This window comes from Echiichthys vipera (assembly GCF_963691815.1).
Source record: "Echiichthys vipera genome assembly, chromosome: 19".
Classification (NCBI taxonomy): Eukaryota; Metazoa; Chordata; class Actinopteri; order Perciformes; family Trachinidae; genus Echiichthys; species Echiichthys vipera.
In genome coordinates this window covers 7,442,226-7,462,333 of record NC_139844.1, presented here as the reverse complement: position 1 = coordinate 7,462,333, position 20,108 = coordinate 7,442,226, and the positions used below count along the sequence as shown (strand labels likewise).

General features: G+C 42.0%; 1 protein-coding gene across 1 annotated transcript in view; it reads right to left on the bottom strand.

Moving 5' to 3' along the window:
- The window catches only part of myt1la (myelin transcription factor 1-like, a), a gene marked incomplete at both ends in the record, with an annotated part of 50,710 nt that extends 31,149 nt beyond the window's left edge, over positions 1-19,561 (bottom strand). The window contains 5 exons of the mRNA XM_083934538.1: positions 1,653-2,283; positions 3,993-4,489; positions 12,474-12,536; positions 18,164-18,197; positions 19,507-19,561. Of these exons, the coding sequence (XP_083790664.1) occupies positions 1,653-2,283; positions 3,993-4,489; positions 12,474-12,536; positions 18,164-18,197; positions 19,507-19,561 (1,280 nt within the window). The remainder of the gene's footprint in view (positions 1-1,652; positions 2,284-3,992; positions 4,490-12,473; positions 12,537-18,163; positions 18,198-19,506) is intronic.
- Between the last annotated feature and the right edge of the window lie 547 nt (positions 19,562-20,108).

Sequence of the window (20,108 nt, the reverse complement as noted above, 5' to 3'; positions counted from 1 at the left end):
AAAAACTACAGCTTACAGTAGAAAAAGTGCACTCGTTCCTCTGTTTGGTTGCAGACTGAGGGAGAACTATCTGCAGTGGAAAACAAAAAAGAGAAAAAGTACTGGCACTAAGAGTGACTTGAGTCGAACCCATGCAGCGGAAACGAGGCATGATAGTAATAGCATAAAAGTTTGCGCCAGTCTTGTTGGGAAGGTAGCAGTTCAACCATTTTATGGGGAATTACTTTCAAGTCAATTTGCGATACATAAAAGCTCATTATCCGTACCTTATTTTGTTGCTTTGAATCACTGGTAGACCCACGTGGGCCAGATCTGACCCTCCAGCAAACATATCTCAATAAAAGCTCAATTTAACTTTCAGAATTTACATCGAAGCTTCATCAAACATGATTTTTTCCACAAATTTTCACTGTTAACTGCGTGGAAACAAGGCTCATTTAAATCCCAAATATGATCCTGTAACATCTGAGAAGAGAGAGACAAACCAACGCAACCAACAAATCATAATGTTGCCATGGAGGCAGAGAGTAAGCTGTAGGCTAACGGATGGGTGGAGGGCATGGATGGGTTACCGAACGGGGTCAGGGGCCCTGACTCATAAAATGTTGCTGAAAAAAAAAACCTCAGATCATCACAAAGATGCTAAAAGACTGAAAATAGACACAAACGACCAAAGTGACGACAAATGACAACAAAGACACAAAATTGATTAAATATAGTAACCACACAGAGAAACAAAATGTCGACACAGAAACATAACATTTCTAAAGATGCAAAATGACAACAAATAGATGCAAAACCACCACAAGATGCAAAATGACTAAAATAGATGCAAAACCACCACAACAAGATGCAAAATGACTAAAATAGATGAAAAACCACCACAAAAAGATGCAAAATGACTAAAATAGATTCAAAACCACCACAAAAAGATGCAAAATGACTAAAATAGATGCAAAACCACCACAGAGATACAAAATGACTAAAAATAGATGCAAAACCACCACAACAAGATGCAAAATGACTAAAAATAGATGAAAAACCACCACAAAAAGATGCAAAATGACTAAAATAGATTCAAAACCACCACAAAAAGATGCAAAATGACTAAAATAGATGCAAAACCACCACAGAGATACAAAATGACTAAAAATAGATGCAAAACCACAAGCTGTTTAGCTATTACTAATTTGACATTTTTCTAATTTCACTTGAACATTTTAAAGAGTGTTCTTATGTATTTGCAATCAAACTTAAAAAATGGAAAAAGGATTCTCAAGCAAGTTCTGCAGTTACACATTCTCTTTCCAGGTTCTCATGGTTTTAAAGTCTTTTAACGGCCTCCATGAGCAGTGTGTCACAGCTACTGACTGTGTTGATAATGGGTCCAAATCATACGGTAACTAACATCCCGTTGTTTTCAGGACCACTGTTATGCACCTGTCCCTTTCATCTCGCTATCTTCGCCTCACGTCGCTCCCCCCTTCAGCTCCCTTCAAAGCCAACCCATCGAGTCACAGTTGAAATATCAATGATAATTATGCTAATATGAGTCATTAGCATAAATAATTTACCCGCAGAACCTTTCATATGACACAAAGCTGGATGAAAATATGTGGGAAACAACGTGATAGAAAAGACTCTCGACGTACTTGTTCATGTGATGCACCACCTGATGGTCTGTTGGAATTTGGAGTTGGTGGTGGAGCGCGTGGAGGGCGGGGCGATCGCACGTCTGCGTCTCGCTCAGTTTCCGGGCCAGGTCAAAGCACTGGTTCCTCAGACACTCCAGACTGCTGAGACACACCTCCTCCTCGCTCTCCTCCGCCTGAGCCCTAACCCCGATGCAGGGCCGCCCATTGGCGTGGCTGACGTCGTCCATCATCGCACCTTCTGGGTAGCCGTCCTCGGGCAGCATGGTGCCGTGTCCCTGCGCCAGGAGCTTCAGGGAATCTACCGTCTCCCGGACTACATCGCTGTCCAAGTCCACGCTAAGCTCGCCCTTCCGATCACCATGATTGCTTCCGTCGTACTCGTCGTCGTCTTCGTCTTCCCCGGCGCTGTTGGAAGAGTTGCTGTTCATCTCAGACTCGGTCATGGCCTGGTAGGCGGCGTCTTCTGCGATCTTGCCGAGGTTTAGCAGCGACTTGGCGACCAGCTCGTCGTAGTTCTCGTAATCCTCTCCGGTGCCGTTACCGGCACTGATGGTGCAGCTGTTGTTGTTGTCGTCCTTCTGAATTGGAATGAGCTTTGATAGTCCACTGGGTTTGTAGTGGTTCTCTACTGTCAGAAAAGAGAAAAAAACAAACCTCTCAGGTTTAAACACAAAACTCCCTCCCTCTCTTACGTTCTCTCTGCCAGTTATCTGCACACTTGCACTCAGTATTTTGCACAATAAACAACATAAACGGAAGGTAATTGGTCAAAAATAAGAGAGAAAATGGATTCATTTTGTAGATAATAGAGCTATCTGTTCATTTACAGAATAAGAACCCTGCAGATGAAAAGAAAATGATGCTTTTGCAGCCTCTAATAAACCCACTTCCCTTCTCATATATTCCTGAATACATTAACTGCATCCCTCCCAATTATGATCCACTGTTTACTCACAAAAAACACACAACCCAGAGCTGTGCAGAGCGGTGCAGAGCTGTGCAGAGCTGTGCAGAGCTGTGCAGAGCGGTGGTGCTGCGGCTGCTAAGCCTTGCTGTTGATTTTGGGGACAGAGACTGCGAATGAGAGCAGGGAAATTGAAAAAAGGGAGGCTTGCGAGGTGCTCCGATTCGGGAGCCATAAATATTCTCAGGAGGAGAAGCCGAGGCAGAGCGCATGTGACACGTCCGCCGAGACAAGGAGGCGAACAGGGACGTGAGGGGACGTGAGGGGAGGGGAGGGGAGGGTGGGAGTTAATAACTCAGCAGAGCTCGTCTCCCGATTATTCGTGAAGCGCTGTCAGAAGCGATTGAGGACACGGGGGGTGTTGGGGGAGGGGGGGGGGGGGGGTTCGAGGGAAACGTGGCGGGAGGGAGAGCACAGAGCATCTGGTCTACCACAGATTCAGCTCAGCAGCTCTCATCACTTTCTCCTCTCCCTCTGCAGATCCAAAAACACAATGCAAACCAAGACCGGACACCAGTTTGACTCTGGAACATCAGGGTTCATCGATCTGTTGGAGGAGATCTGAAGTTCCATGTTAACTCAAATATGAGCTGCAGTAAAATATTTAAGACTTAGAGACAGGACCTACACTTTAATCCATAATCAAAAAACCTTATTTTTCTTGCTCGATATGGTCAGAACTTTTTCAGCAATAACCATTAAATGTATTCTTTATATGATATATTTTTTATCCTTCGCATGCTGAATTTAAATCACTTAGCTACGCACGAGGGATTCACAGGAAATTAACTGGCATTGAGTATAAGTATCTTGTCGTTGATAAAAAACCTCAAGTATGATTTCAGAAAGGGCAGAAACGTTTGTTTTTCTGTAGGAAATGAAACTCTTTGAATGTAGATAGGAAAATGATGTCTTTGTTTTATAAGTCTTTTATTGAATCTGTTCTCACTTTTATTATGATTGCTGGGTATGGTAATCTGAACATCAGGAATAAAAATAAGATAGAGTAAAAATTCCTCTGCTCTCTGTGCAGTAACACGGCTCAATTTGCACATGTAATTTAGTCTTTTAGAGATTACCTGTTGTATTACTTTGTATTCTTGTCTTCTGTATAATCAATGAAAAGGAAACATTTTTGTGCCTCTTGTTTTTGTACTAGTGTGTTTTATATTTTGTGCACCAAACTGCCAACTAAGTGAATCTGAATGAGGCATGCATGTAATCCAGCATTTAAACAGTGAAATAAAAGGTGCCTTTCATTGTGAAGTACAGGAAACACCTTTAATTAAGGTTATGTGTCTACACAACAGTCACTATTGCTCAAACTAATCCATGAAAGGGTAGCATGTTTTTAAAAAACCTTTTAAACTCACCATGCTGATGATTCTGCTCCTCTTCTTCCTCCTCCTCCTCCTCTTCCTCCCCCTCCTCCTCCTGCTCCTCCTCATCGTCACCGTCCTCCACTTCTTCCTCCTCCTCGTACATCCCGTCTTCATCCTCCTCCTCCTCTTCCTCCTCTGCCTGCTCTCCTCCCATTCTCATATCCGCTCTCTCCACCTCTACCTCCTCTTCATCGTCCTCCTCCTCCTCCTCCTCCTCTTCGTTGTCCTCCGAGAATTCGTCCTCGACGTCTTCATCATCTTCCCTCTCATCCTCCTCGTCCTCCTCCACTACCTCCCCCTGCTCCTTCCCCGCCTCCATGGCTTCGTTCTGGTAGCCGGTGAAGGTGCTGGTGTCCTCGTCTTCCTCCTCCTCCTCCTCCTCCTCCTCCCCCGTGCAGGAGGTGAGGAAGGGCCTCCTCTTGGCAGCCGGCTCCAACGGTTGTTTTTCCAGAGCCTTCCTCTTCTTGGCCAGTGGGCAGCCGTAGACGCTGGAGCGAGACAGAGGGCACGTACATGATCAGTAGCCATCTTTGTTCTCTTACGTTTACTATTTGATCTTCCCTGCCCCAAAGCTTTCCCTCCCGCTGCTAACTGGAGCTGATTCTCAGGTCAAGTCTGCACACCGAGCCAAATCCAGCAGAAAACACAGCAAAGCGTGTCGACACTCAGCTTACTACTTGGTTAGCTAGCTCTATTTTAAGCAATTTTTGACCCTTCAGAACGTTTGACAAAAGTTCACTGTATGGATAGATGTTGAGTTCAAAATAGAGCCCAAATTGAAGAAAGGAATGGCTTTGTGTGCTGGGACTCCCTCCATGTGTAAAGACACTGCAGTGGATTTCCACTTGTCTTCGCTGAGGAGGAGAATCAGCCTCTAAAAAAACCCCAAAGCTTATTCAACCGGGGCCTCAATTACGCAAATCCCATAATAGTCATTAACTGTTGGGAAATTTCTGCTTTAATTGTTCCAAAACAGCAAGCACAATTATACACGGCTTTAAAGTGGATTTTTAAGAAATCAATTAGTGTATTTCCATACGAAAGAGCTTATTCTGTTTTTGGAGGGCGAGTTGTAGGAGGTGGCGCTGCTTTTTCTGACTCAAACCGCTGTGTTTGTCTGTTGAACCAGTGGGGGAAAAAAATCAGCTTTTTTTTTAAGTGTCAATGTTTCAATCTAGCTAGCTCTTTTTATATTTCCCCATTCACTGGAGCCAGAAAGTCACAATGTAATAAAAGAGGGGTAGAATTTGGGAAGTAAAAACATCAACCACAACAACATGCACATGTCACAAATATACCTTTTAAGCATTGCTACCTATTTAAAAATGATAGAGTAGAATGGCAACAGGCCGCAAAAATTATGTTTAGCAAGTATAGCACGTTCACCGTCTTGGTTCAGCATGGTCATGAATCAACATATAGGAGAAATTAAAATGTTGGCCCGATGATGGATGATCAAAGTCATTAGGATTCATCCTCAGAAAGCCTTTAATGTCATTCTATTAAAGGAATACACCAAAATTAACAGTAGCACTCAACTGATGCATTTTCAACAAAAAACACAAGACATTTATTGAGTAATAAATGCAATAAATGAATAAATATAATAGTATAGAAATACCTCTAGCTATTGCACAAGATTTAGTTTAAAGTGCATTGCAATAGTAACATTATTTGATGGCAATCTGTCCAACCGGATATTTCCGGACCAAAGTGGACCAACTGAGCAACCAAGTTACAGACAAACATTACCATCTCGAAAGCCAAGAACAACTTCAGCTGAAATCTCTTAGCAGCACGTAATGTTTCTTAACTGATCCCTAAATACAGAAAGTTGCAATAGTTTAGCTGTAATGTCAAAAAAAACATAACATGTCCTCTCGTGCACATCAATATCAGGCTAACTGTGTGAATGCTATGCTATGTGCAATGATTGTCCTAATTTTGAAGGCCATATAAAAGGATTATAAAAGTTCTGCCGTATCCAACACTTCCAGTCTGATAACAGGCTAAAATACAAGACCAGATACCACAACTACAGGACTTCAAAATATAGTTGAGTATCATCTGCATATTTGCAGAAACGAATGATGTGCTCCCAAAAAATCTGAATGAAAATAATGACGGACCAAGGATTGACCCTGTGGAACTCCACAGGTGCCACTTTTTCGATTCTTTGACAAGATTGTCCAGCTTTAGGTAATAAAGGGAGGGAAATGTATTTCTGTTGTCATAATAGTAAAAAGATGTATATGAGGAAACCATGCTTCAGACACATACTTATCCATTATCATTTTTCATCTTATTTACATGGTCTCTTTCTGTATGGTCTGTATTTAGATGTTTCCATTTCTTCATAACAGATATTCAGTTGATCTAATTAGTAACATGAATATGCTCACGATTTGACACTTGATGTCAGAAATGCTAATAAAGAACTCCTGAAGAAACCGTGATAACATCCATTTCACCATACAACACTGCAGCATATATTCCCACCAGATAACACACACACACTTCTCCTCAAATGATCCCCCATCTTTTACCTTATAGTCTGTGTGCCTTCATGTGTGTGTGTGTGTGTGTGTGTGTGTGTGTGTGTGTGTGTGTGTGTGTGTGTGTGTGTGCATGTGACCTCAGCCACCTTGCTGTCTCCCGCCAATTAAAATTCTGGTGGTAATTAAAGCAGATCAGAAACGAGGGAATGCTGCAGACATGGACGAGAGACTAAGCATGGTAATTATGTGAAGGCAGAGAGGGAGAGGAGGGGTTCACATCCTATTTTCTCTTCTCCTACCGAACTGATCTACTGCAGTCTGATATGATGCACCGTCATTGATTAGTGTGTTGAATCGATTGATAACTAATGGGTTGACTGATGCTTATGAGGACTGGCTCAAATATATACAATAAATATTTGTCCGAAAGTATTATTTTTGCACATTTATTCAAAATATCAGACATTCTTTTTCGAATGATGAAAGTACTGTAACACCAGCTTCAGCAAAGAATGTTGCATTATGGGTTGTTTGCAGCAACAACAAGTTACTTCAAGTCTGTTTATAGTGTCCATTATTTTCTCTACGAGGAAACCTGGAGTCTATTTCTGTCTCAAATGAGGACACCTGGAGTCCATTATTGTCTCTATGAGGACACCTGGAGTCCATTATTGTCTCTACGAGGACACCTGGAGTCCATTTCTGTCTCTATGAGGACACCTGGAGTCCATTTCTGTCTCTATGACGAAAACTGGAGTCCATTATTGTCTCTACGAGGACACCTGGAGTCCATTTCTGTCTCTATGAGGACACCTGGAGTCCATTTCTGTCTCTATGACGAAAACTGGAGTCCATTATTGTCTTTACGAGGACACCTGGAGTCCATTTTTGTCTCTATGAGGACACCTGAACTCCATTATTGTCTCTAGGAGGACACCTGGAGTCCATTTCTGTCTCTATGAGGACACATGGAGTCCATTATTGTCTCTGCGAGGACACATGGAGTCCATTTCTGTCTCTACGAGGACACCTGGAGTCCATTATGGTCTCTATGAGGACCCCTGGAGTCCATTATTGTCTCTAGGAGGACACCTGGAGTCCATTATTGTCTATGAGGACACCTGGAGTCCATTATTGTCTCTAGGAGGACGTCTGGAGTCCATTATTGTCTATGAGGACACCTGGAGTCCATTATTGTCTCTAGGAGGACACCTGGAGTCCATTATTGTCTCAAGGAGAACACCTGGAGTCTATTTCTGCAACAAAGCGAGGCGGTGTTTAAATCCACCTTAATGTTTTAACAGGTTTTTGTAGTCAGCCGTCATTTAACTGCTATCAGAGGCTGAAGCATCAGTACTGTTGCTGCAGTTACCTGCAGTGTAACATACCTTGAGCCCTTATTTAAAAGCAGAACTGCATGAATGAAGGGAAGCTGAATCACTGTTTGATTTGCCTAAATTATTGTTCGGCAGGTGGAAATGAATAATATTTGAACATTCTGGCTGTCAGCGAAGGGAGAGATGCAGGAATATCAGCTGCAGCTTGATAATTACATCTAGGTATGTGTGGTTAGGTGGAATCATTGCCCCCGGCAACGCCACGTGCCAACACTCATCGCCGTGGCAACACTCTGGCACCAACGGAGGTAGTGGTAGGGGGTGTATATAAGAGATTGGGTGGTGACGGCGGTGAGACGAATAGCGCGGGGGGGGGGGGGGGGGGGGGGGCGACAGGATGTTCACATCCTATACTAGCGGTTGCCATGGGAGACAGGCTGCATCCCTCCTGGTCCTCATACTGCAGCATCCGCACGGTGCTGTCGCCATGGTGACATCCTCCAGAGAGAGAGAGAGAGATAGGAGTGAATTGAAAGAGAGAGAGACAAAGAAAGGTAGGGGAGGAAGAAAGGAACAGAGGGGGGAAAGACAATGACTTTGAACACCCCCCCCCCCCCCCCAACTCATTCACACAGCACCAACTGCATCTCTGCTAAAAGAAGTTAAACATCCCAGCAGCACAATGTGAAGAAATGTGATGGCTCTCACACCAGAAGGTTATTAGGAGCGAAATTCATTTTCTTATTGTCAACAGATTCCATGAAAAGACCTAGCAGACTCTTAAATTTCCTCTTTAGTATTCCAACCTGTTCTCGTTCCCAAATACCTCACCGTTCGTCACAGGTGCTCCGGGATTTAGGCTGCGCTCACACGGCCTCAGGCAGCTCCGCTGAATCGCTAGGAGTGTCTTGTTCTTTAATCCCCTAATGCAGCACAAGTAGACTTCATTATTCAATCATCATTGTTTTCCGTCAGGTCGTTGGTATGATCTCGTCATTTTCCGACTGCACTTGAGGGCAGCTTCATTTCACGGAGAAAGAAAAGTGACGGAGCTTCTTGTTTGTTGCAGGAAACAATCACCTTTTGAAAAAACTCCCGGACAGTCAAGTGTTTATGTTTCTTTTCTTTCATTTAACCTCGTAACCTTCAGGTAGGGTGTGTGCTGCTGACTGTACGAGTAACACTACAGACAAACTTATTTGGACCACACCCACAAGCCAAAAAAGTTTTGTTGTCCCTCATTGATCTAAACAGGGAAATATAAAAGCATGGCTGGATTACTGAACGGGCCCACTGGTCACAGGCTCAGGGGCCCTGACTAGTAAAATGTTGTAGAAATAACCCAACAAAATGATCACAAAGAGAAAAAAATTAACTATAGGCATGCAAAACAACCACGAATAGATGCTAAATGACTGAAAAAAGACCAAAAAATGATGGCAGAGAGATAAAAAATGACAACAAAGACACAAAATGATTAGAAATAGATGGAACATGAGCCCAAATACATGAAAAAATACATGAAGAGATGCAAAACCAATACAAAAAAATGCAAAATGACTAAAAATAGATGCAAAACCAATACAAAAAAATGCAAAATGACTAAATATAGATGCAAAAACACCACAAAAAGATGCAAAAAGTCCAAAAATGGCAAAACAATTACAAATACATACAAAACAACAAAAAACGGATGTAAAATGACCGAAAAGAAAAAAAATGGCTACAAAACAACTAACAGTTGACTTATTGAATTAGGGTGTCTTGTTCCTACGTAGACAGAGGTGGGGGGGGGGGGGGGGGGGGGTTCATCATCCCTCCATGGACTTAAGTATTCAGAGTCTTTGAAATTGAGCTCAGGTGCGTCCCATTTCTTCTGATAATCTTTGAGATGTTTCTACACCTTGATTGGAGTTCATCTGTCATCAGTTCAACTGATTGGACCTGATTTGTAGAAAGGCACACGCACCTCTCTATTTATCTGTTGAAGGTCTCACGAATGACGAGCCGAGAGGTGAAAGGATGAAGGTCAGATGACAAAAGGTATCATATCATAAAGCAACCCACAAACATTACGTCTTATCCTTTATAAACCTGCCTTTTTATTTTTTTTGTTATGGATATCAGAGCTCTTATTTTGGAGTGTGACTCATGCTGGATTTTCCTGCGTGCCCTTTGCAGCACCATCAGTCTGCTCTGCCAGCGATTCGCCATCCTGCCCTTCTCATTATCTCTCTGTTACCTCGGGCATCAAACCACCGCTGTCCTGAGCCGTGCAACCTCTATATGCCAGCCTCCCACACATACACACACACACACACACATACACAGCTCTAAAACTGAAAAACAAAGCCGCAGAGATGCTCCAAAATAACCTCAAAACATCTCAACGAGTGCTTTGATTTCATAATGGATGTTTCAGTCTGATTGTTTCACCTAAAATATGCCGATACCCAAATGACATCAATCTGCCTCCTCCACAGCCTCATATCCAGCCTTCCAAATTCTACTTTTCTGTGAGTAAAAAACCTCTGTGGTTCCCTTCAGTGCACCTGCTTTGATGTATATTTCACCTGTTTTATCAAATGTGGGATATTTCAACCATGATTGGTGAAGAAGAATGTTTTTGTAGCTTCACTAATAAAAAAAGCAAACATATTTGTATTAGAAGAAAATGAAATCATCAAATCCTATTTGCAGTTTAAAACCTAATGTAAGAAAAATAAGACTTTGATCTTATTCTGCCTGCAGGTTTACTTCAGAAAAACTAAGATTTCAGCCCTGGACACGTTTTTTTGATGCATTTGTTTGTAATTGACCGTTTCCAAAGAGATCTGAGGCAGGAACCGTCAACGCAGTCCCGCCCCTCCGGCCTGCAGGACGACGACCCATCGGTGGGTTGTGACCCCGGGGCCGTCACAGCTGCAGACTCTGCGTGATTGGTTTTCTATCTGCGGCCCTGTGACAGAGCGGTGGATTTACTGAGCTGCAGGCTGCGACCTGCAAACGCTGCCAATCCAGGAGGTTTGAAACCGTGACGTGAGCTCATTTATTGTCGGTAACGATTCGGTTTCTGAGCCGCTGAGTGAAGCCTGCAGACATGGCCACCACAGCCACTGTTGACCAGGAAAGGCTGTACAAGTTATATTTCAAGTTACGTTTCTGTAAATTTCAACATTCTGACAGAAACATTTAAATCTCTTTCATCCTAAGTCATCGCTAAACAGAGGAGGAGGTCTAAGCACCACTTATCTCCAATTTACATTGCAGCCCTTTCATCCCTTCCCAGGAGATTCAACAATCTAACCTCAAAGAACAACTGTTCCCAAATGGCCTCCTGTGACTCCAACGACTGTCTTTAAGACTCAATAGAGCACTAACAAAGTCGAAACCAACTTCCCACCAATGTCACTCTAACGACGGCAGTTGGCACTTGGAGCACAAAGGGTTCCAGTGACATCATCGGCCTTGTGAGAGGTTAAATACCAGGATCTCCACACCAGATAGTTGGACCAGTCCCAGCCTGGTCAGATGCGTATATGAACTGATGAAGCCTCTTGGATGAGAGGTGAAACGTCTTCCTAGACAAATAACCAAGTCCAGTTGTTTTTGACTGAAATTGCTTTGGGGATAACGATGACCTGGACAAATGAGAACATTCACAGGCTGATTCTAAGTCATTAATTATCATGTTTGTACCCAAACACAGCCACATTAATCAGTCTTTTAGAATGAAAAATTAGTGTCAGGTTGTTAAAACTCCTAAATTCCTATAAAAGAAATATCCAAGACATGAGCTTGGTGTCTTCAATTGTACCAACGGCGTTGCCTGCAGAGTCAGCTGCTCCTGTCACATCAAACCCCCCAATTATAGTATGAAATCCAGGCTTTGGAAAATCACATGTCACTGGAAACATTTTTCAGTCAAGTCTGACTGCCAAACGAACTGCATCTGGAAACTTAACAAGCTGAGGAAATGCAGTGGGATGCAACTGGTTAAGCATATTTGACTATTTGTATTTTTCAGGGAGGTTTGAATGTCAACAGCGCCCTGTTACACACCCTTATTTCTGAGAAGAGTCTTTCAAAATAAAAGTTGGAAAGAAGAAATGGGAATCTCTGAAGCTGTTGTCCATACCTTTCACAACGAAACACACTTGACAACAACACATAAAGACTGCTTTCTTGGCTTCACCTTTGTCCGTTTTGGTTTAATAATTTAAGTGTCCTACAGTTAAGAATATGACTGAATATGCAGCCTCAGCCACAGAAAATGTCAGCAGAGACGAGTGGGTAATGCATAATTTTTAACACAATATATCAGATCTCAGTTTAGAGTGTAAAATAAGAGAAATCCCTCAGAAGTCAGCATGTCTTTCATTAGACTTATAAACCAAACTGTGTGATTTCTCAGACCGAAAAAACTTTGAGGGGAAGTAAGTAATTCTTAAGCATCAGCAAAAAAGCAGAAACACAGCGTTATTAGAAGAATATGAACCAATCAGCATCCAAGCAAAATGTCCTTAATATCAGGTAACTTCTTCACTCCTTTTAACACCTAAAATTCCTCGACACAAAGAGCTAACTGAATAAACACTTCATTACCAACGTGCAAGAATCAGTGGAGCAGCTCATACCTGCGGTGTCTGGCGTACTTCCCGCTGACGTGACCGCTGCCATCACAGCCAGGAGTGGGACAGCTGAGGAGGAAACACACACACGCACACATACACACACACACACACACACACACACACACACACACACACACACGGTCACGCTGCAGCACATAAACTGTATCATTGTTGAAGCAATATGAGGACCTTGTATCCATCTGAACCTTGCTTTACACCTGGATTTTGTTTTTTAGCTAAAGTAGCGTTGTAAGCTGGGCACACACTGCACGATGTGAGATCATTTCTGATCGGATTTTAGATTTAGTGGGTGTCATTTGGCGTGCAGTGTTCTAAAGGGTTGTCAAAAAAATTAATACTTGGAAGAATCGTTAACAACAATTGGTATCTGATTTGATGATGAACACTGAGCAGACTGAACCCAGCTGCTGCTGCTGGAGTACCTTCAGACCATTTAAAGTAGAAAATGAACTAAGGAAAAGAGCCGTTTGGAAGTATTTAGCATATGAGGCTAACGACCAGGGAGAGGCAAAGGATGTAAACAAGCGTCTAATAATAGTTACGTTAGCGTAACATTAACAGACATTAATTTAACAGGTAGACACAATAACGTGTGTGTGAAAAGTCAACCAGCAACGAGACAGAAACCGTGTCAGCTGCTTTACCAACTCTGTTTAATCAGCAGAGATAATATGGAGCCAAGTCAGCAAAAAAAAGAAGATAAACAGGACTGTAGCTGAATACATTAGCATGGAGCAGATCCCTGTTTACACTGTGGAGAAACCTGACTAACAACAACTGATTCATCGACTGAATCCAAGGTTTAACCTCCTTCATGGAATCATTTAATGTCCACAGAAATCCCTGAACGATACAACACAATAAAACAGATTTGTCATATTTCTTATTTTTTTTGTTACTTTCTCCCTGTTGTATCGAAAATGGTATTGGTATCAATTTTAAAGTTCTAGCATCTTGACAACTCTCCAGTGTAGTATTTCTGTTGAAGCAGAACTACTACTCAAAATCAATGGATATCAACTATATGAGCAGGTTCAGAAGGCTGTTCTCATCAATTCACATGGTAACTGTCGCTGTTAGGACCCCTAGAAGCTTTTAACAGTCTGGGACTTCAGTGTGAATTCAAACAATACTGATGTTACGTGGTTAGGTTGGGTGTGGTATAAATGTGGTTTGGGTTAAAATGCTAAAGAACTTAATGTAAGAAAGTTGCAGTGAAGCAGTTGAGAGTGACCAATACAACATCGGAATAACATTTATCTCTTGACGTATAAAATACTTCAGAAAAGGCCAAAATACAAATAAAATCTGTATGGTTATTGCCCTAAACCGTTCGGATTATCATAAAGTCTGTTTCTGTAAAGAGGAGACTTGTCATTTACCTTCACATATCTGGAGGTCAGAGGTCAATGGACCCCTTTGAAAATACACATGCCAGTTTCTCCTTCAACAAAATTTAGCCTAAGTATTATTTAACCTCCTTCACAACAAGCTAGCATGACATGGATACCATGATACCAATGGATTCATTAGATCATCTAGTTTCTTATGATACCAATATCCAGTGTTGGGCATGTTACTTTAAAAAAGTAATTAGTTACAGTTACTAGTTACTTCTCCCAAAAATGTATTAATAAGTTACTGAATTACAAATTATTAAAGTAACTACTTACTATGGAAAGTAACTATTGTGTTACTTTCATCTACATTTATAAATGCTCAAATGTGTCAGAGAATTTGAATTTGAATAACTGAGCCAAAGCGCTGTAATACACATGCCAGCCTGTATGTGGTGCTGTAACTCTGCCCCAGAAATACACCCACAACAGAGAAGAAGAGACACTTTTCTCGATATGTGTGCAACCTTGCATGCTTTCAACTTTGTGTCAACAACACCGGCCCAGCCTCTGATTGGCTTACCGTGAACTCAGCCAATCATCATCATTTACGCGGCGGTTCCGTTGCCCCTCACCATGGAGGAACAGCCTTTGGCCTAGAGATCTAGTTGGTCTGATTAAAACAGCTTCAATGAGCTAATAATTACAGTAACGGCCTGCATTATTTTTGGCAGTAGCACTTACAGCGTTATAACAATGGAAAGAGTAATCAATTACGCGTTAGTGAAACAAGTAACACCGTTATTCCCATCAGTGCCAATATCTGCAAACTACCTTTCAGCTAGACCCCGCTACAGCCTTTTAAAGGAGCATTGCACAAGAATGAATACCTATAACAGAAGGTTAAAGTATCATGGACTCTCTGTTGTCCAGAGGGCAGATCAGCACGGGGAGGAAACGCAACTGAAGTGGAGGAACTTGAGAAGGCTGGTGAATTTAGAATGAACATTATTTTCATCTGGCCTTGATGATTTAGAGGAACACGAACACATCACACCGGGCAGCAGGTTGAAGTGTTTCTGTCTGGATGTGTGTGCGTTTCATGTTTTAAGGATCGTTTCTGCAGATTTCTCCAGAGCTCTGAGTCACTCTGCTGCAGCTTTGCAGGCCGCTCTGCCCCGAAGACACGCAGACCGCCAGCCAACGCACGCCGCCTGGCTTCAGGGACTCCACACTCGCGACCTCTGACCTCTCCCCGCTCACACACACACACACACACACACACACACACTGCAGGGCTCCACCCACCCCTCCACCCGATATCACCTGATCTGCACACTCTGTAACTGCAGGCTAAAAATGAGAGCAGCACGAAGATAAATGTGAAGATTTGACATCACGAGTGCAGGGAGGAAGACGAAGGAGGAAGAATAAGAATTAGAGGAGGAAAACGGAAATAGAAGGGGAAGAGGGGGAGGAAAAAAGGATAAAGGCACAGAAGGAGGAAGATTAAGACAAGGAAGAGGAACATTTAGGGAAGGAAAAGGAAGAGAAGGACAAGGAAGGAGATGAAGATGGGAAAGAGGAGAAAGGCAAGAAGGTAATGGAAGAAAGGAGGATGAGGATAATGGCACGGAAGGAGGAGAAAGAGGTAGAAGAAGAGGAAAATTTAGGGGAGGAAAAGAAAGAGAAGGACAAGGAAGGAGATAAAGAAAGTGGGAAAGAGGAGGAAGGCAAGAAGATGGAAGGTGAGGAAGAGGGCAAGGAAAGAAAAAGAACAGCAAGAAATTGAAGGAAGAGGAGGAGAATAAGAAATAAAAGCAGGATGAAATCCGGTGGAAGAGGAGGACAAGGAGAGAGAGGGGTAAAGGAGGAAGAGGGTTAGGAAAAAGGATAACAGCAAGGGAGGAAGAGGAGAAAGATGAGGAGGAAGAAAAATAGGAGAGAGGTGGTAAAGAGCTAGAGAAGAAGGCTAATGAAAGGGAAGGAGGGGAGAGGATTACAAGGAAGGAGATGAAGAAGAAAGGCAAGGAGGTGAAGGAACAAAGGGAAGAGAGTGAGGAAAAAGAGGATAACGGCAATGAATATAAATGGAAGAGGAGGAAGACGATGACAGGGAGGAAGAAGAGAGGGATGAGGAAGGAGATGAAGAATGTGGCAGATTAGAGGAAGAAAAGGGAAATAAAAAGAGGAGAACAGCGTGAAGCATGGGTGAGGAAGTGAGGTGGAAGAGGGAAATATAAGTAGAAAGAGGGGGAAGAGCAGGAGGGAGTAGAAAAAAATGTGATGAGAAGAAAAACGAGTGGAGGAAAAAAAAAGAAGAGGAGGCGGTGTGTTCAAGGTGAGGCGGCTCATCAATCAGTGTGGGAGCAGAGACTGATCGTGTTGCTGTATTGATCTGCGTGTGTGTGTGTGTGTGTGTGTGTGTGTGTGTGTGTGTGTGTGTGTGTGTGTGTGTGTGTGTGTGTGTGTGTGTGTGTGTGTGTGTGTGTGTGTGTGTGTGTGTGTGTGTGTGTGTGTGTGCGCACCTCCAATCACGCTTAAAATTCCCACAATGCATCAGTGCAATCCTTAAGCTCAGGCGTTTAAAATCTTCCCTTTTTTTCAGAAGACTATGAAAAACTTGTTTTCTCCGCGGAGAGAAGCTTCCACTAGTTTCCAAAGCAACTGAATATTTCTTTGAGAAAGTTTTCTGACCCCCGAGTTGTTTCCCCTGATCTCAGCGCAGAGGTCCGTATCACTCATCGATGTCAACGTCGACGCAGAGAAGAGGCACAGCTATAAAACCAGTCTTGGTTATCTGTTTTAAGTGATGGGAGAAATGTTCCCAAGATATTGAAGCTGAAACAGACGCAAAACCAGGGTCAGTGGGTCAACAAAAATATTAGTTTTCCACCTGTTGTGGACGTCATTATTCTATAAAACGGCCGTAATCAGCATCATAGTTTTGGGTAAGTATGTGACTGCACCTACCGGCAGGTTAAGAAGGCCGTTAGCATCTGTTCACATGGAAACATATGCAGTTATGAGAAAAAGAGGAATAATTACTGACATGGCGCATCAGGACGGGACTAAAACCTCCAGTCCCCACATTAAACTGATCCCGTCCGAATAGGGCTTTAGACAAACAAGAGCTTTGATGTCAACTCTGATTCCCACTGAGCCGACAGATGTGATGACTTTATTAAGCAATTAACATTAAGTCACAGAAGAGTTTAGATATCATGGCCACACGTCTTATCCCCCCCCAAAAAGCTCCCACGTCACATTCATTTTATATATGTTTATCCCTGCAGATTAGTCAGATTAGTCAGTGACTGGGGTGGGGAATCATACAATTTGATGGGAAAAAAAATATTCAATGACTGCTCATGGCGTGCTTATAGTATTTCACAGTCTTTACTGTATGAGTCATTTCTCCCGTTGCTGCTGACTTCAAAGCTTCTCGGTCCACGTCTGGCCCCGGGTGCACGGCCCTCACCGGCACTCATCAGATTTGAAATGTGGGTGAATCACTGCGAGTTTTCTTCTCCTCTGCTCAGAGCTCTCGCAGCACACACACGACATGTTGTTTACAGTAAAGCGTTGACCTGGATCAGACCGGGTTCAACCATAATCTGCTGCACACACCAATATTTGTCAGTTTTACTAAATGAGATTAAGTGAAGCAGAACACACACACACACACACGTACACACCTGTGCGCGCACACACACACACACACACACACACACACACAGGTAGCAGTGATAGTCAGCATTTACTGTCAGCAGCTGCGGGTGTGTTTCTCCGGCAAAATGTACTAAGTCATCAAAATGAGATGAATTTTTTTGGTCAATTTAGATTTAAAGGCATAAAATGTAACTTTTTCTCCATTAAAATGTCTAAAAAGGACAAGACCTTTTGTTAGATATTTAGTTGAGTTGTGTACCTACATTACCCCGAATGTTTCCGGGGAAATGTTTCATTTTATTGAAGGTAACGCTCCATTAGGTTTGGTGGCCTGTCAATGTCTATCCTCTTTGTGCATGAGTCAGCGCTGTGGTCGTCTGCCAGAAGCTGTCATAAATTTACATTTATCCAGTTTAAAGCCGCATTTTTATAATATACTTTTTTTGTCATTGACGCCTGTTCTGGTTTCACCAATGTAAAAAGAAAACACTATACAACCCAATAATCTGTGACAAGTCTGAATACATGGATGCATGGAGTAAAGAGCTGGTCAACTCCTCCACTTCTAGTTCAAAATAATGCAATACCAAAGTCTAATAACATTAATAGTGCAGTACAATTATGAATGTATTTTGGAGTGCTGATCATCAGAGGTTGTCCTACCTGAATAACTCCTGTGTCACTGCTTCCACAGCGGCTTCACACAGACACAGAACAAAATTAAATCATGTTAAAACATCAACAAACAACAATGATTAACACATCTGCTGTATGTGAGCTTCAGATTAACATTTAATTATGTTCAGAGTCAAGTATTCACATTTAGCATAAATGTGGGGAGTGTAGACAAAAGGGACAAAGACGGAATTATTTACTGAAGTATTTGTAGTACAGACATTAAACAGTATGTTGTTGTTCAACGTTGTCAAGAAAAATGAAGAGGGCATTATTATTACTGTACCACAAAGCATTAATACCTACCAGATAAACAAAGAATATGTTCTTAACACTTTAAATCAATTCATTTTTTGTGCTTTGTAACTGTCATATAAATTACTACACTATGCAACCATCTATGAAAAGAGGTACAGGTCGAATGAGTGCAATATTATAGTGTAAATTATAACAACCTTCAGCGTGCTAATATTGTTGGTATGATTGTTTTGACCACAGATAACAGCACTTGGCTACCGCAATTGAATTTGCCACGCAACAATATTAGCTACACTATGTCGACTCATCTATCCTAGTGGCACGTTGGCAAGTTAACGTTACATTAGCTAGCATTAAATTACATAATGTGAATAAAACTTCATGTCCAACTACGATAAGTGGATAATTCCGGTCACCAAGCTAACGCATAAGTTAACGTTACGACATTCAACACGCTCATTAAATTATTTTTAGTATGATAGTTTTGACCATGGATAACTGAACTGATTGAATTTGCCAAATTACGTTAGCTGCAGTAGCCTAGTGTAGTGGACTCATTTAATGGTAAGTTAGCATGTTAACCTTACGTTAGCTAACATCAATTGTGTCCATTTTATTAAGACATAATATGAATAAATATGACGTGAATACAACTTGAATACATAAACTTATTTCTGCCAGACTCATAAGAAGTCATCAGAAACTCATTTCAGAAACTATTCTTAGAGTAGATTATTTTTGCGAGTACTCTTTAATGATTTAAGCACTCGAAAATGGAAATTACTTAAAATGCCCATCCCTAAAAACAAGCTACATTAGCTAAAGTTACATTATGTTAATGCCTGCCTCACCCATGAGTCAGACAACACATTTGTAATGTTTTTTTTCACCAGGAAAAGGCATTTAACAAAAGATTTGTTACCGTTGAGAAGGTATAACAGATGCAGATATCGGCTATCAGTCGTAGCCAGCATAGCCCGGCAGCCTTCATTAGCATGTTTCCTCTAAAGTGCAGTGATTCAGAGGTCCTGACTGCAGGCTATGAATACAGAAGCAGACAAACAGGCTCATACCTCTGACTCCTTTGGATCGTGTGCGATGACGTTTTTTAACCGCATTCACCTCCATCTGAAGCGGAAAACACAAGAAGAATGTGTGTGTTTTTTGTTGTTCATCACATAATTGTGCCTATTGCCAAAAGCACCAGCTGTTTGTGAGAGTGTACCTTTTACCTGGTCAGAGCTCGGTGTGGCGCTGGTCCTGTAGCTGAAGAGTCTTTATACCAAACAGAATTTCAGAAGCCGTCTTCCAGAGTCATGATCTGCAAAACCAAAACACAGCAACTTTCAGCAGCTTGTTCTGCTTAAGTTTCCTTGAGCAAGACACTAAACTGTGGCCTGTTCACTTCCTGTGCACAGCTTCTGAACATTTATGTAAAATGCACAGCAGAGTTATAACATTATACTGTAAATGACAGTTCAACACTTGACAGACTCCTGCCAAATACCATCAACACAATCTTACTGATATTTTTAAAGATATGACATTTCATTCATTCAGGTTTTACAGACTGAAAAACAGCACAACATTTCATTGACACAGTAAATGAGATGTTTCTTTGGAGCAGTTTTAGAGACTCGCTGCTAAAAAAAACATTTTGTGACCTGCAGCAGGA